Raw genomic sequence first — 16904 nt, 5'->3', positions numbered from 1 at the left:
AATCCTATAAGAAATGTTACCACTACTTGTAACTAACATTCGGAATCTTTAACCGTAACATTACATATCAATACCTAATCTTATTCAGACATTATAAACTTTCTAAATATTTAAATCAAAAATTACACTATGCGGAACCGTGATTCACTTTTATATATCAAGGTCATGGCTACACCTGATTGTAAGAAAGTTCATTATCAAAAACATATTCATGTCAGATCTTAAGCAGAGCACGCATTTAATATACTTTTTTGGTGACGGGAATAAAAATATTCATTAGACACTATACAACTGACTGACATTGTAGAAGAGATGGTTTTAAATATTTTTTTTAAGTTTTTTTCTCGCGGAGCCCCACCCCAGAGGCTTTGCAGAGCCCCTGAGCTCCGCGAAGCACACTTTGAGAATGGCTGCCCTAGAAGATTTTTAACAAGCATTCGTGTAAGTTTTTTTTTTGACATGTTTAATGAAAGCAAACATGTTTTCAACCATATCACTTTAAGCATACTGTCAAGAGTGTCAAGCATTAGAGATGATAGTGAATGATAAAAATATGCTAATATTTAGCATTAGATTGATAAATATTAGCATATTTTTATCATTCACTTACTAAACATTCATATGGCACAACCACTCACACATGTAAAAAGATTTGAACTACATAGTTTTAACCAAAAACTAGCCAGGATATAACACCAGATCATATTAGAAAGCAACCGTTATTGCGATCCTGTATCCAAATGACAATAAAATAAAAGCAAGCTCACACTGCCTCAGACTACTCCAGCACAATGGCAAGACAAACATTCCTCTTATTCCAGACCTAACCAGATTGGCAGCCTGTTAAGAACTAATCAAAACAACACAAGTAGGTAATCAAATTACCTAATTTTCATTTTATTTCATAGTCGCTTGTTATATGAGCTCACTTCTGTACAAGCAACAACTGTTATCACTCAACAAACAATGTATCACATTCACTGAAAGAAATGCAATTTTGGCATAGATTTCACTTTAAATGCAGATCGTAACGTAAATGACGAGAGGCGATCGACCGCGCCGAGTGGAATGTGGTGGTGTACTAAGTCGGCATGTAAACAATGATCTAGTGTCGGCGTTGCCCCTCCCGGCGGTGACGCGGCGGCCTGCCCGCGCGCCCCGCACAGTCGGCGGTGTCACATGCTCGCTGATGCCGCTCTGCCAGCTTCGCGTGCGTCAGCCGAGCCTCCCGCACTACGCGCGAAGGTCCACAAAGTGCCCTCCGCGTCCGCGCGACCGGCAGCGGTCCGCGCTCCGTGCGTCAAACAAATCCGCATGCCACGATACTCAGAAATAGATTTACATGAATGAAAAGCATTCACTCTGACGTACCTGCCCCAGTCTCGTGATTCACGGTGGCCGTCGAGTTTTCTCTTTGTAGAAAAGAGTTTTTTGAACAATGCCATTGCGTCACATGCAACTTTTATACATCACGGTGACATCGTGACTCGATGCACCTGACATCTTGCGTATCAAATAACTCGTTTTACGGAAACATAATGGATTAATTTTATCTTTTTTATAACACTTTCGCAAAGTAAATAGAATAATCTGACAGATCACGTGCGAAAGTCATATGATTAACCATAGACAAACTAGTTTCATTTTGCAAAAAGGTCAAGGTCAATATGAAAAGTTGTTTCTCGAGAAGTTCACGGATTATTGCAGCGTTTTTGACTTAACAGGATTATTTTAAACGAATCGTGTTAAATCATATATTTATTGTTACACTTTATTGCGTATTCATTGCAACAAAACGGGTCCAAATTAACCATAGCCTATAGAATATACCTTAAGATTCCTCATTTCGGGGTAGTTTTTTTATTGATCTTGAACAGCTCCAGCCAGAAAATGTCACTGTCAAAACTGACACTGACAATCTCAACAAAAAACAGCAGAACAGCAGTGTGGTTTTTAGTCAGTTTGTTGTGTATTTATTAAAATATTACCGCTAAACTTCATATTTTGTGGAATGTTCTACTTTTGACTGAGACTACAATGGCACTGTTAAAGGATGTTCTGCAAAAACTCGACGACTTCAAGGTAAATATATCAATAAGTGAGCTTCAAGAGCTAAGTTTAGCTTGTAGGGCAACATTAAAAGATTTACTTAATGATACCAAGGCAATAGAAAAGTCAGATGTGATACAAATTCAAGCAATACTTGACTACATGCATGAGCAAATAAACGTCGGAAATTGGAAAGATGTAAAGCCATTCTTACGAAGAACTATAACAATAGCATCATATTTAAAGCTCCTAGCCCATATCAAGTTCTCAGATGAACTTACAGAAAATGTACTTAGAGAATCCTTAAAAATAATAGATCATGGTATAATTTTTGGCTGTCCGTTGGAGAAAGAACCAAAGTTACTTCATAACTGTGCATCGTATCTAAATGAAATATACACACAATCACATACAATCAAAGATATTAAATTACCAAGTAGTCCTCAGATCTCAGTAAAAGAATATAATGCTAGTTCATTAGATATATTAGACCGCCCAAGCATGGAACACTTTTTTAAAAACCATATCTTAGCAGAGAAGCCTGTTATTTTAGACAACTGCATAAGTCATTGGCCTGCATTGACAAAATGGCAAGATCAAACCTATCTGATTAAGCTAGCTGGGCTGAGAACAGTTGCAATAGAAATTGGTAAAGAATACACAGAATCTGATTGGACACAAAAACTCATGACAGTTGAAGAATTTATAAACAACCACATATATAATTCAAATGGGAGTACAGGCTACTTGGCTCAATATCAGCTGTTTGATCAAGTTCCAGAGCTAAAGAATGATATAACCGAACCAGAATACTGTTGCTTTTCTGATACCAATGACCCTGTAGACATTATGGCTTGGTACGGCCCTAAAGGAACTGTGTCTCCTCTTCACCATGACCCTAAAAGAAACCTGTTAGCGCAAGTTGTGGGTGAAAAGCAGATCTTCTTATTTTCACCTGAAGATTCAGAATTCTTGTACCCTCATGAACATGAATTACTCAGTAATACAGCAACTGTGGACCCTAGAAAGCCTGATTTGGAAAGTTATCCTAAATACAAAGATGCTAAGCCCTATTATTGCATATTGCGGCCTGGGCAGTTATTGTATATCCCACCAAAGTGGTGGCATTTTGTGGAGTCACTATCTGTAAGTTTTTCAGTTAGCTTTTGGTGGACATAACTTTAGCATACCTACCAGTGTTGGCCGAACGTTAATTGCAATTGACCATTAACCAGTACAAATAGAACCGTAAACCTTAATGGACGATTACAGTTTACGGTTCAATTTATACTGGTTAATGGTCAATAATAGTCAATCGCATTAACATTTTGGCCAACACTGATACCTACAAGACCTACCCTACAGTGTTAGTAAGTGACATTCTTTTTCAACATAATTTACATTGTTGTTCACATTGTATATGGCTGTGACAATTTATTTTATAAATACTGTTAAATAACTCCATTCACCAAATTAAGTATTGTACAAAGTTAAAACTCAACATTTTAATATAAAATTTATTAATAACAAAACAGCGTTTATTTATATTCATTGTTCAAAGCTCGCCCAATCAACATTCTTCTGATTTCCGAAGTCCCAGCACCAATTTCATAAAGCTTGGCGTCCCTTAGAATCCTTCCAGTTGGGTAATCATTAATGTACCCATTGCCACCTGAACAATTAAAAGTATACCATTTAGTTATTGGGTTAAAATGCATTTTTTTTGTATGCCTGAAACTTATTATTTACCTATTTAATTTATTACAGCATACATATAGACAATTAAACAAGTCTATTCAATCATGAATTGCGTTTTTAACCGACTTCCAAATCTCAAAGAAGGAGGTTATCAATTCGGTTGTATGTTTTTTTTATATAGTAAGTACTATCCATTTTACAATCTTCGTATGTGAGCCCAAGAATTTGACAAAGTTAGAGATTGCTCCTCTTAGTCCTCTTTAGTGTAAGGCCTGAGTGGACGCTCGAGTTGGGCGTGCAGCGGGGCGGTGCGTGCGGCGTGCATGTTAAACAAATGCAAACGTATAGGAGCGGCCTTAGTGCACGCTGCTCAAATCACTTGCGAGCCCGACGCCACGCTGCACGCCCCGCCGAACGCTCTGCACTCAGGCCTTACACTTAGAGGCAGATGCCAGTTGGTAGATCTTATTTTGTTGCAATAAGATTCAAACTCACCGAGTATCTGAATAGCGTCTAGCGCAACTTGCGTCGCCTTCTCTGCACAATAAAGGATGACCCCGGCGCAGTCCTTGCTGTTCACGTGGCCCGCGTCGCAAGCACGGGCGACGCTGTACAGGTAGCTGCGGCACGCGCTTAGCGTCGTATACATATCAGCCATTTTGCCCTGAAACATTTATAAATTGGTCCCCTTCTTTGCTTCTGTTGATAAAAAAAATTGAATATAATTCTGATGATGATGATGATGATGCTTTCCTGTTATCCCTCATTAAGGACATAGGGCTTGCAGAAGAATCCTCCATTTGTCGCGATCTTGAGCGGCGACCTCCAGCTCTTTCCAAAATTCTTTTAGAAAGGTTTATTGATACGATTGTCCACCTCCTACTACATACTTCTTGTGTACAATATCAGGTCCACTCTTTCACAGTTACCTTCATTGCTATCACATCTATTAGTCATCCTTAACTAATCCCTCTTCGGCCGTGTACGTAACCGACCTTTCGTAACTGGTAACGAAGGAAGAAAAAATGATCTTTGTACGATACTGGTTTCGAATAAAGATTATTTTTTCCTCGTACGTAATCAGTCACCATCTTTCGAAGGTGGTTCGTAACCAGTTACATAGTAAGAATTAATTTTCTTAATACGATCCTTCGCCTAGACTAAGCGAGCGATATAAACATGCATCAATACGTGCACATTATTGTTTACGTGTTAGTGTATACATAAATTTGTAACATTGGGCGTATACTCGGCACTGTCACCTTATTTGGACATATATTATAGTAACCAAATATGGCTACAAACTTAAATGGATACATAATTTTGTAACTTCCAGGCGTATACATATCTTTGTACTCGACTGTACAACCAGTACGTGTAAATTTTGAAACAGAACATGTACAAGACATTGTCAATATTATGAAATTATTTTGTTACATGATAAAAACTGTTTTTCATGTGTATAAACTTGTTTATTAGTGTTAAATTTAGAAATAGAATAAATAAAAGAAACAATACATATTATTTTCTAGTTTAATTTTTAGGATACCTAAGTGAACCATTAAACATAAGTAAGGGCTCTCTAGTCCAACAACAAAACCAATCAAGTAAAATAAAATCTATTATAAACATTCTACTTTGCCATTTACAGGCATGTGTCGAAGAATAAAATATGAATATTTATACGTTGCGTAGCACATATTTACCCGGAACATTTTGGGCATATACTGGAAGGATAGGGTCACGAACGAGAGGGTGCTTGAGATTTCTCAGCTGCCCATCAGCCTCTTTGCGCTGCTAAAGCAAAAACGCTTATGCTGGACCATGTGCATCGAATGCAACCACAATGGAACCTTCTCGAGTTTGAAGAGGTTTCATATCAGTATGTTACCTACGCTCAATGATGATTAAAACATTTTGACTCAGTTACGTATGAGGAATAGATGGAAATAATACCTACTAAATTAAATTAACTAAAAATATCTACCTATAGATAGATAGTCTTTTTTCGTAATTTCAAATAGAAAATTTCTTCTCTCGTAACTATGGTTACGTACGAAGAAAAAATAATCTTTATTAGAAACCAGTATCGTACAAAGATCATTTTTTCTTCCTTCGTTACCAGTTACGAAAGGTCGGTTACGTACACGGCCGAAGGGACTAATCCATAAAATAAGATTACGTATGTATGTTAATCAACAGTGATATCCGTGTGAACTTTGGTGTTCTCCTACCGATATCACAGAATAAATAATAGTACTAAGTACAGAAGACTCACTCTCTAACAAAACGCGTCTGTTACGATCAGCACAGATATGGCCGCTAGGTGGCGACAGCGCCACGCGCGGCTTATGGCTTTCCCCAAAATTGGGGCCGAACGGATGTACTTTTAGCTGCCTGTAGCAAAGCGACGAAATCGCGGAGTGAGACACGCCTGCCGATATCTTAATTTAGGAGTTGGAAAACTAATAATTCTTATAAATCTCACCTGCATCAACTGAAACTCGCCAATATTCCGTCCGAACTGTTTCCTAGTGTGCGCGTATTCGAAAGCCGCGTCAATAGCAGCCTGCATTAGCCCGACGGGCCCAGCGGCCAGCACCAAGCGCTCCAGGTCTAGCCCAGACATGAGCACGTATACGCCTTTGTTCAGCTCGCCAAGAATATTCGTGGTTGGGACCTATAAAACGAGCAAACCAAACGTGTCAGTCTGATGCGGATTCACTAAATCCACTTGCAATCGTGCATGCCTACGGATACGGATATCATGGGATATGCACGTAGGTATTGCACGTACCTAAGTACTCGTATATAGCGATGTGAGCGATGTTCCGCTGGCGCACTGGAGCGTCGTGTGGATACGTGTGTGCATGTACCTTATGTGTGCAATTGTGTACATTTCATGGCTTCTAAGAACTGGTCACATACATACGATCAGTTTTTACTGACAGAATTCACTAAACAGTTTTCACCGTCGGTTAAGTCTGACCATGGGAAAGATAAAAACTATCAGGGATAAAAGCTTTCGAAATTATAGTTTAAACTTATCGCAAGGCGCCCATTATTTACTCTTTAAGTAAGTAACCTATGGCGTCGTTCGGTAAGAACTGGGGCCTGAGATGATGATCATATAAAACTTTATATTTACACAGCTGAATAAAATGTGTGTTAAATTTTTCACCTTGCAGTCTTCAAACACCAGCTCGCATGTATTGGAGCCTCTCATCCCTAATTTGTCCAGTTTTTGGGCAGTTGTAAATCCGGGGAAGTCCTTTTCTATTAAAAATGCCGTTATGCCGTGCTGCGGTTTGGCTGTAGTTGTGTCGGTTTTAGCATATACCTGGAAAGAGAAAATATGTAGATGAAAATAAAGGCAAAAAAGTAGATAGGTTAGTATAAGAAGTTAGTTACAATACAAGTGCGGAAAAGTGGAAATTCGAAACGAGTGGCGATAAATTAAACACGACCAAAGGGAGTGTTTTAAATCGACACGAGTTGCGAATTACCTATTCGCACGTGTATCGTACAACGTTTTACAGTACTATGGTACAGTATATGGCACTTTAAACTTTCGACATATGCACGGAAAGTGCTATTTCGCGCACTAGTTCGGGAAAGTAGCACCATATGTACTGTGAAGGTTTTTTCTCGTAAAAAGGTAGGAATTAAGTACCACTAAAACGTCAGCGTCCGGCCCATTAGTAATCCAGAACTTGTTTCCATTGAGTACGTAGTAGTCGCCCTTCTTGTCGGCTCGCAGCTTCATGGAGACGACGTCGCTGCCGGCGCCGGGTTCCGACATGGCCAGCGCGCCTATGTGTTCACCCGAGCAAAGCTGGAAACATATTGAGATATAAGTATTAACACATTCAGTACCGAAAACCCGACTATCTGGTATTTTATGATTTCATTCCCAGGCCAAACGACCCGATAGTCGGGATCGTGGTACTACAGCTTTATATGACAACATTTTTGTGGCCTAGATGGCGGGGATGTCTTGTTTGGCTGGGTGGCAATGAATATGTTAAGGTGTATACATATAAGAATAGCAAATGACAGTCGAATCTCCTTGCAAAGTTGCATTCACCATCATAGGTACTTGAAATGGAGGTCTCAGTAAAATGAGTTCTTCGTTCTGTTTTTATGTAACATACTTATTAATAAGCTTGCGTATTTAAGGCTCGACCACACAGGCTGCGCCGCGCCAGCAGGACTGTTGGTTGACGCTTAGATAACTACCAAACAAAACATCCCGCCGGCTTTACTCAGTCAATCCTATGAGGAAAGTAATAAAAGGCCTCAATAAATAAATAAACTAGGACAGCGGTGTAAAATTTGTCTACGGGTTTCTCGTTATTGGTAGGTACTGTGTAGGTACTCACTTTGGGCAAATATTTGCTTTTCTGCTCATGTGTGCCATTTCTGTTGATTTGGTTGACGCACAGGTTTGAATGGGCTCCGTACGACAGCGCGATGCCACCTGCAGCTCTGTAATTTATTACCAAAAATGTATTGATTTTGTACCAAAGTAAATTATTAGGTACCAAAAATGTATTGATTTTGTAAGATGCTGTACAACTCCTGATTGTCAAAAGTTGAAGTTTGACGATTCAGTGGCCGCAACACATGGAGCGCTATCTATTTCAGCTGCCAAAATAGGACTACATATAATGTTCCCAAGAAATTACTTACTCTGAGATAAGGTACTATGGTGGGTGTTATTATGATGAGTGAAGTACCTGGAAATTTCTTCCATAATAACACAGTGGTCGGAGTATTTCCCGCCGGTGCCGCCATAGTCAGGACTGGCCGTTATTCCTGAAAAATAATAAGTTATGATCAAGTGGTCATTGGTAAGTAAATACCTATAAAAATTCTGCTTAGTATCGAGAATAGAACATAGTTCTAGGTGGTTTTCCGTATACTTTATGGATACCTACCTATAACTTTTCTATAAGGATGGTACCATCAGAAGTTGCTATTATTCTCTTAACAATAAAGTCGCGTCAAGATCATTTTGAACACCTCGTCTGCTTAGCTACTTCTGCTGCTGACTGTACGAGTACCTAGTGCATATTATCATCAAAATCACAGAGTTAGAATCTCGGGTTGGCCCTTCTAAGACAACGCGACAATTGTCTTTAAAGGGTTTGCATTAGGCAAACCGTAAGCTTCTTCGTTTTAGAACGTATACTTGCCTAAAACTCCTAAATTGCCTAGTTTCTTCCAAAATTCCCTAAGTTCTGAGAATGAGTTATTCTTGTCGATTTCAGCTGCCTTTGGTGCTAATTCCTTTTGGGCGAAATCGAAGACCGCTTGTCGCAGCTACAACAAAAAATGCTAGTAACTTTAACAATATAGTTGTTTATAATATAATTATTAATGGCGTAGGTACATACTTATCGGTTTAATGTAAAATTTACCAACGAAAGACTTAGGAGCCCACATAGACTAGGAATCCTCTAGACGGAGTTTAGAGCAATTACCTATTTCATGAAACCGTTGCTGCCAAAAATACGGGGGACGAGGTGAGCAAATCCCGTGGCGTGATTGGTCCGTTCAAAGACACGGACCAATCACGGAACGGGATTCTGACACTTTGACTCGAAGATGGAGTAAAACTACCGTATATAGTGGCAGAGGGTGTAGCGTTACTATGCTCAGTCTAGAGGATGTCTTGTCTGTGGGAGCCCACAAATTAATCTGGTAATTACCTGACCTATTACACGATAAGCTATTGCTGTGCCTTAGAGTAGTGAAGACGATAACTTTAGGATGGAACTTATTAGTTCTTATGGGAAAGTCTTTATTATTAACTGTCTCTAGTGTTATATATATTCTATGTAATTTAGTATAGGTACTTATGTGATACGCCTAAGCCATTCATGATCACGCACAATGTTTTTTTTACAGATATTTGCTATTCGTTTTCAAGTAGGTACCTATACCTAAGTATTCTTTCGTAAATTCGGTACCTACCAAAGCATGGTACTACATAGCATTTTAGATTTATAAGTAATACCTGTATCTATCAAGTGTATTTCGTCTGTATAAGTTTAGAAATTTTAAGTATTAGTCTTGTACGTACTTTATCTACGCCGGCCTCACGGATTTAGAGTTAATAAACTGGATCGAGTACATTGACCAAAAAGTGTGTCCACATGAGAAGTCAAACTAGAGCCCTGCATCTCGTTCTAATTAGGGTGACCATAAGACATCTGTATGTGGGATATTAGGATAACATGGAATATATCAGTAGGGTGTGTCATTTTCTAAATAAAGTGAAATTTTAAGTGGTCAGGTTTTTTTTCATTTGTAGTCGGCCTCTTTCGCACTCACTCATGGTATGTTCATAAGGGTAGGCTTCCCTTTTGTCCACTTCAGCTTTTTTTTAAGTGTAAGCGTCATTGAAGATCTGTTTAGCAAATATGACGTTTTTTTAAAGTTGGTGCCTTTTTTCTATTGACGGAAATGTGTCCTACCTATAAAGAATCGATGTCATATATCAGTTTGACACACCTAACAAAATATTATGTATAAATGAGAGTCTGTAATGTTTAAGGAGTTAAGCACTTTGGTTTTAAATTTTGGCAATTGAAGGGATGTTTACAAAAACAACATACCTGACTACACTGGTTGACATCTGAAACGATTAACAATGTTCTTAAAAAAGTGTCAACCGGTCTAAGCAGTTATGTTGTTTTTGTAAACATCCCTTCAATTATTCTACAACAAATCTTAAATTAAACATGCCGAAATAAAGACATAAGGTACCTATTATGTTAAACTTACTTTTACATTACCTACGTTAATAATAAGAATTCTGTGAGACCGATTCAAAACGTGCCGACATCATAGTCACCCTAATGAGTTTGACAATGTTGTCTTGTATTTTTATAGTATAAAATGTAATAATTGTGGCTTTCTTGTGAAACAATATTCCACAATTAGCAATTATTTCACTCCAACAACCTTTAACACAACATTTCTTCACAATTTTTAAGAAATTTCGCATTCACGTGTTTTGAAGAAATGTCATCAAGTTGGGGATACCAATTAATATTTAAAGTTACTACAAATTCTACCATACTAACATTTAGTTTTTTTTTGCTGTGTATGCGCTTGGTTTAATTAGTTAATAATATTGGCATCATAATTATTTACAAATTACTTAAAAGATATCGGAACTGTAGTCTGAATATAGCACTAAAATTGTATAAGAAGGTAATTAAATTCAGTAGTTTATTGATATAATTTCTACCACAATGGTATCTTTTTAACATTGGCAACATGTGCGAGTGAGACACAGGGCTCGGGTTTTTCTATCTCAAGTGGACCATTTTCTCTAGTCTGGTACGAACAACTTTCTGTCTCGGTGATAAGGTTCAAATTAGTATGGCAAAAAAAGTGACAACTCGCTCCAGTTTAAAAAATATAACTTCATGGCCGGCCCATACGAAGTTAACTTAATTCATTACGAACAATGACTTTTAATGAATAAACTGTTTACCTAAATAAATTGTTTTTTACATACCTGTTGCTGCTCACTAGATAATCCAAACACATGTTCGTCAATAGGATAATGCGACATGCATCTCAAACTAGTTTTACCAGCACATTGACTCAAAACACGTTTCACACACACCAGCGCGGCCATCGCTACGTCCGTACCTTATCAAAACTAGGCCCACACTGAATTGAACCAGAGTTACTTGACCTTGGTATTGGTAAACAAGTGCCTTATCTATTGTGCTGTAAGTTTGATAATGATAATATCTTGACAATGAAGTGATGTTATTATGGTAATTATTTCGTAGTCGTACGAACATAGACGAAATAAGAATAAAAACGATTCATCCTCATCCAAAAGTGATGATCCTCCGACAACACAGAGATTTTTTGTAGATTAAGGATTTCGTTGCGTGTTCCATTTTCGAGAACTTTTGGCTGTGGCGGCGATTCCAGTATTCGTTGCGGATGGCACGCCTATCGTGTCATACGCCACACGTTAAAAACATTCATCGAAACTGTTAACTAAGTTATTTAAGCTATAAAGTCTCGTCCAATATGCATGCAGCATCGTCATGCTGAGATGGGGCCATTTCGTGACACTTTATTTTTCACTATGTTATTTCTATGTATGTCTTTTGTCTGTGTTTACGAATAAAAAATTATTCTATTCTATTCTATTCAATAAAGTGTCGACATCCACTTAATAATCTAGAACCCCCATCTTGTAAATTATCTGAGATTTTATAGCGTCACATTAAATCCGTAAATCAAGGAGCCATAAAAATACTTAGGTACTTCGTATATGAAGCCGATGTGTCGTAGTAGGTAATATAGGTAGGTATACCACAAATGTAACGATGGCGACTTAACGGAGAATTAGATTAGCAATCCTTATTTTTATTCTTGTCTCTGGCAGTAGGTACAATAGAATTCAGGAATGTCATATTGATTTTATACAAAACAAGGTAGAAAATGTATGTATCGGTGACTTTCATTATAAGGTTAATGATAATATAATGTGAGATTGAGGATTAAAATTCAAAATAAACAAAACAGAGTCACATTTATTCCATAAATTTATTGGGTTTAAAAGCACCATAATTATTAAATTACATTTAAACATCTTAACAATTTAACATCAACGTTCCGTCAAACAATAATAAAATAACTATTCTTAAATAATCTTAATATATAATATGTATAAACTAATAAAATACTCAAAATAATTTGATTGACTTTAAAATAGAATAAAAAAATAGTACTTTATGAGTACGTTATTAATACAAGCATTGTAATAAAAAAATATGGCAGGAAGAAATAAATGTATGTACAATAATTTACTCCAATAAGGGCCACTTGCACCATTCACTAACCCAGGGTTAACCGGTTAAACCTGGAGTTACCATGGTTACCAGTACAATTTCATACCGTGTTAGCGGTTTAACAAATTAACCCCGGGTTAGTGGGATGGTGCAAGTGGCCCTAGAAGTCACTTTACGGAATGTAAAGAGTAGAAAACACATTTTGAATACACTATATCGGAATGCACAGCACTTATAAAAACAAACAACAAAAAACCACAACATTTATAATACTTAAGTACATGTAAAAATAATATATTTATCTTGATTCAATCGGAAGAAATTGATTGGAATTAATAACTACACCTAATTTCTCAAACCGTATTCTAATATACATAATGTTTCGATCAATCACTTATTGCAACAAGCAACAACCACAAAATAATTTTTTTTTTTTAGAATATTTTTAACCCGGCTTACAACCACCAGACTAGCGTCTCCCGAGCGTCGGCGCCTAGTCAACTATATGGATGCTGTTCGACGCAACGTTGGCGCAACTGCGCGAGACGCCATTTTCCATAGCGCTGACTAGACGCCGACGCTCTAAAGACGCTAGTGTGGTGCGGCCCTAAGTGCCTTGAAATTTTTCATCACGAAACGAAAGTATATACAAGGCTATTTCTTAAATAAAATGGTAGTAGTCACCCATTATAACATAACAGCTGTACTCCTTTCTACTTATGTAACTATAGCTGGTCAACCAAATCTTGACAGTAAAAAAAGGCGCGAAATTCAAATTTTCTATGGGACGATATCCCTTCGCGCCTACATTTTTCAAATTTGCCGCCTTTTTCTACTGTCAAGATCTGGTTGACCAAGTATAAATACAATATTATTATATTTTTAATTCCGAACTTCCCTCATTTTTCTAAGTTAGGCAGTGGCACGTTATTTGAGTTAACGTATACTAGATGGCAGAAGTTGAGGTCCATTTTACGACCAAACCTTTTCTATAGCTTGAAAACCAAGCGCAGGAATTAATGTAAAGAGTTGTCAAAGAGCTTTTATTCCTATTAATAATTGTCATTAGTGTCATTACTACTAGTCGCATTAATAAAAAAAAATTGTGCATAGGCTCTTTGAATGATAAGTTTTCTAATCAATCGTTGCATTATATACTTAGCCAATAAATCGTTAGCTGATTTGATATGAGCTTAAGCTCATTTATTTGGTCAAAATTTCGATAGTTCTATGACTAATTAGATAGGGCGGAAAAAACTTAATTTGTGTCCATTTTAGCTTTGAGCGACTGATAATATTCGGCAAGGACTCTCCAGGCTGATGGCGCCATGAAACCTTTGGGTGGCTCCTTTCCAGTCTTTGCAAGACCTGTGAGAAAAAGTATACATAGATTAATCTAAGCCTTAGCTACTAGCTACCATAAATCCAGCAACTTTTTTAAATAATCAAGTTCTTGGGTGATAAGTGGATAACTCGTAAAGAGGTTAAAGGAAATGTATGATATTGTTGACTGGCATTTGGTCAGACTTCTTGGCTCTCTCACTTAAGCAAGCTCTTAGCAAGTTTTTCCAGTGGGTCGATAAGGGTTCATCCACAAATTGCGTCATCATGCCAAGTGTGACAGTAGGTACGTATTAAAGACCTATCTCTTTCATGAAAAAGTGTGACAAGGAGGGGGGGAGGGGGGAGGTTTATTAAATCGACATTTTGTGTGATGTAATTAATGGACGACCCCCAATGTGCAAAATTAGATTAAGAAAGTGTTAAACAATTTAAATCGCAAAGCGCCGCTATACTTACTCAACCTCGTATTAGTGGAGTCAATATAAAGTTAAAGTTACATTAATTGCACAGTCAAATGTTTCTACACGGGTGAATTATATATCATATTGAATACCCGGCTGCGAATTAACAACTTGATATCTGTTCCCGTTTTTGAGAAATAACATTTTTTTAATTTTATATTTTATACTACCTAAACAGTAATTTCACACTAGAGATTTTTTGAAGAATGGGCTATGAAGCTTACACGACTACACGGTCAAAATTTCTCCCGACAATAATATTAATTATAGATTTAATGAAAAAAACAATAACTTTGTAAGTTTTTCATGACCGAGAATATCCCACACTGAGAGAAAAGTTTACTATTGTGGTTAATAGTATTTGTTTCGATCATGTTTAATTTATCTGCCTGAGGAACTGCTATATTCGCAGAATAGCAGCATGATATTGGAAACAAACAGCAAATAATGTTCTACACAATTAATGGACACTTCTAGTTTTTTGACAGTAAGTGTACAAGTTATTGAAGAATAACATACTTATTTTTCTCGCAATTATTAAATCAATTTCCAGCATAAAAGGTCAATGAAGTATGCTGTATTTCCAGGCTTCCACAGAGGCCAAGTCAAACTTTGTTTAAGATGTCAAAAAGATATCATTTTGTTATCATTCGCCCAACCGTCTCGCTCGCACCAATACATATTTCATCTAGTACGAGTGAAATGCACGCGCGAATGATATAAAATGACATCTTTTATAACAAAGTTCGAATTAGCATCAAGGTATATTAGGAAAATATACCTTATGACTTATGGCATTGCGTTAAGGTTTAATAATTCAATGCATAAAGTGTCTGTGTTTATGTGAAAAATGATAGGTGTCAATTTTTATATCTATTCACAAAACGTTTAGAATACAGGATGCACAGTCAGATATAAATCGACCCTTGAAGTCTTACAACTATCTATGATACTGGATCTCAAGCTTATTTGGTTAGTAAGTACCGTCCACCAAGTTATACTTCGAATAGCCACCCGGACAAATTCCAAAGCTAATTTCGAATTTTAAAATTTGACAATTCACGAGAAGAGTAACGTAACGTCAAAGGATATGTTTGTCCCTTTTCAACGATCCTGTCATCCGATGCTTGAGTAGAGTGAAACTAAAAGAAGCAAATGTCAGCAATTCGTAACGCGTAGTTTTTGTTAGCGTTAGCGCATCGCGACATGAGAACTAGTATGAGCCTGGCCCTCGATTACGTATAATTGCAAGGAAACTTGGGATCAAGTTATCTTAGTCAATTTAGAGCAGTTGGAATTCAACTCATTGTGAAATTTTTGAACGTTTTCAAATAATTTGTTGGATTAAGTAGTAAAAGTGTTACAGTGTGTTATATATTTGTGATCTACTTACAAGGCCCTTTCATTTGGTACCCCACATGGTATGTTTAAAAGAAAAATGGTAAAAACTTTGCGTCATAGCAACTACCCTCACCACTTTCGCGCTTGTCATCTCATATATTTGTGTTCAGGATATTATACTGAATGCACTGATACCAAATATACTCATATCCGAGACGACATGAGCGTAAATTTTTCTAGAAGACTTTTCGAGAAAAGGCCAGGCTACAATATCTTTACAGGTTGATTGATACTGAGTGTATTAACACCATGTTCACCCATATCCAAGACGATATGAACGAAAAGTAACCTAAAGCCACCCTACCAACATTTTCGTAACAATGAGAGATTATTTCTTGGAAATAATGTTGTAATATAAACTCCTTGTAGAGCACCTACCTGCGAAGAGATCGTGCTGTCAAAGTTGTTAATGATTTAATATAATATTGTTAATTAACTAAAGTTTTATTAATGCATCATTTCATTTTATACACCGCGGGATTTAATAACCCGAAAGATTTAAATCACGTATTTTTGACGACAGTACGAGTAAATAATGTTATATCAACATGGGTCCAATTATATATTTTAATTAAACTACTATTTCAGTACAAATTAAATCATATTAATTTACCGCTTCTTTGTGAACAAACCTTTATTCAGAGAGTGAGCGAGTTTAATTAATCTCAAGTAGAGAAACAGAGAGCGAGCATGACATTTCATGAATCACTCCGATATCATACGATGCACGGCGAATGCAGTGACATGTGTTCCATGACAAGAAGTGTCAAGTTATGTCTAGGATCATGTTTACGTTGAAATTATTTCAATTGATTGGCACCTCAAAATACCACAAATTGTATCAAAACTTTATTAATTACTACAACAGTAGGTATAGTGCAGTTATTATTGTTGAAACTTTGCGATAAAATCTTTTCCTTTGAGGTAACCAATGCCATTAACCAAAATTATATCCGAAAGAAATCATGCCTCTTATTGTTTTAACTCATACTACAGCTGGAAAGGGATGATTACTTGAATGACCTTTTGTTAAAATATCGATCATGCTTATCAGTACGTATTTTAAATTCTCGATGTGTTGATTTATACTGAGTAAAGTAAAATAAACAACTATGTT

At 36.9% G+C, this 16904-nt stretch overlaps 4 protein-coding genes across 6 annotated transcripts in view; 1 reads left to right on the top strand and 3 right to left on the bottom strand.

The window, feature by feature from the left end:
* Positions 1 to 1627, bottom strand: part of LOC134650057 (folliculin-interacting protein 2) — a 32867-nt gene extending 31240 nt beyond the window's left edge. The window contains exon 1 of the mRNA XM_063504880.1: positions 1372 to 1627. Coding sequence (XP_063360950.1) covers positions 1372 to 1445 — 74 coding nt within the window. The 5' untranslated portion in view covers positions 1446 to 1627. The remainder of the gene's footprint in view (positions 1 to 1371) is intronic.
* LOC134650225 (isovaleryl-CoA dehydrogenase, mitochondrial) overlaps positions 1 to 11451 on the bottom strand; it is a 178625-nt gene extending 167174 nt beyond the window's left edge. Inside the window, exons 1-9 of one of the 2 annotated variants that reach the window (XM_063505171.1) lie at positions 11282 to 11451; positions 8946 to 9072; positions 8487 to 8565; positions 8130 to 8235; positions 7421 to 7582; positions 6929 to 7087; positions 6236 to 6427; positions 4243 to 4411; positions 3552 to 3721 (exon numbers count right to left, since the gene is read on the bottom strand). In XM_063505171.1, the coding sequence (XP_063361241.1) occupies positions 3588 to 3721; positions 4243 to 4411; positions 6236 to 6427; positions 6929 to 7087; positions 7421 to 7582; positions 8130 to 8235; positions 8487 to 8565; positions 8946 to 9072; positions 11282 to 11404 (1251 nt within the window). In that variant the 5' untranslated portion in view covers positions 11405 to 11451 and the 3' untranslated portion in view covers positions 3552 to 3587. Of the gene's footprint in view, positions 1 to 3541; positions 3722 to 4242; positions 4412 to 6235; positions 6428 to 6928; positions 7088 to 7420; positions 7583 to 8129; positions 8236 to 8486; positions 8566 to 8945; positions 9073 to 11281 lie in introns of those variants that run through there. The other variant, XM_063505170.1, reaches the window with a different exon arrangement.
* Positions 1945 to 3230, top strand: LOC134650056 (bifunctional peptidase and arginyl-hydroxylase JMJD5). The gene has a single exon (XM_063504879.1). The coding sequence runs from the start codon at positions 2038 to 2040 to the stop codon at positions 3226 to 3228; it is 1191 nt and encodes a 396-aa protein (XP_063360949.1). The 5' UTR covers positions 1945 to 2037; the 3' UTR covers positions 3229 to 3230.
* Positions 11452 to 13675: 2224 nt separating the features above from the next.
* Positions 13676 to 16904, bottom strand: part of LOC134650193 (bifunctional 3'-phosphoadenosine 5'-phosphosulfate synthase) — a 37566-nt gene continuing 34337 nt past the window's right edge. For both annotated transcript variants that reach the window (XM_063505110.1, XM_063505109.1), the window contains exon 14: positions 13676 to 13949. In XM_063505110.1, coding sequence (XP_063361180.1) covers positions 13840 to 13949 — 110 coding nt within the window. In that variant the 3' untranslated portion in view covers positions 13676 to 13839. The remainder of the gene's footprint in view (positions 13950 to 16904) is intronic.

Source organism: Cydia amplana, chromosome 8 (assembly GCF_948474715.1).
Source record: "Cydia amplana chromosome 8, ilCydAmpl1.1, whole genome shotgun sequence".
NCBI lineage: Eukaryota > Metazoa > Arthropoda > Insecta > Lepidoptera > Tortricidae > Cydia > Cydia amplana.
This window is presented reverse-complemented; position numbering and strand designations above follow the sequence as displayed.

What these genes read in the sequence shown, in the direction of transcription:
- LOC134650056 (XM_063504879.1), top strand. Translation starts at nt 2,038, where the DNA reads ATGGCACTGTTAAAGGATGTTCTGCAAAAACTCGACGACTTCAAGGTA.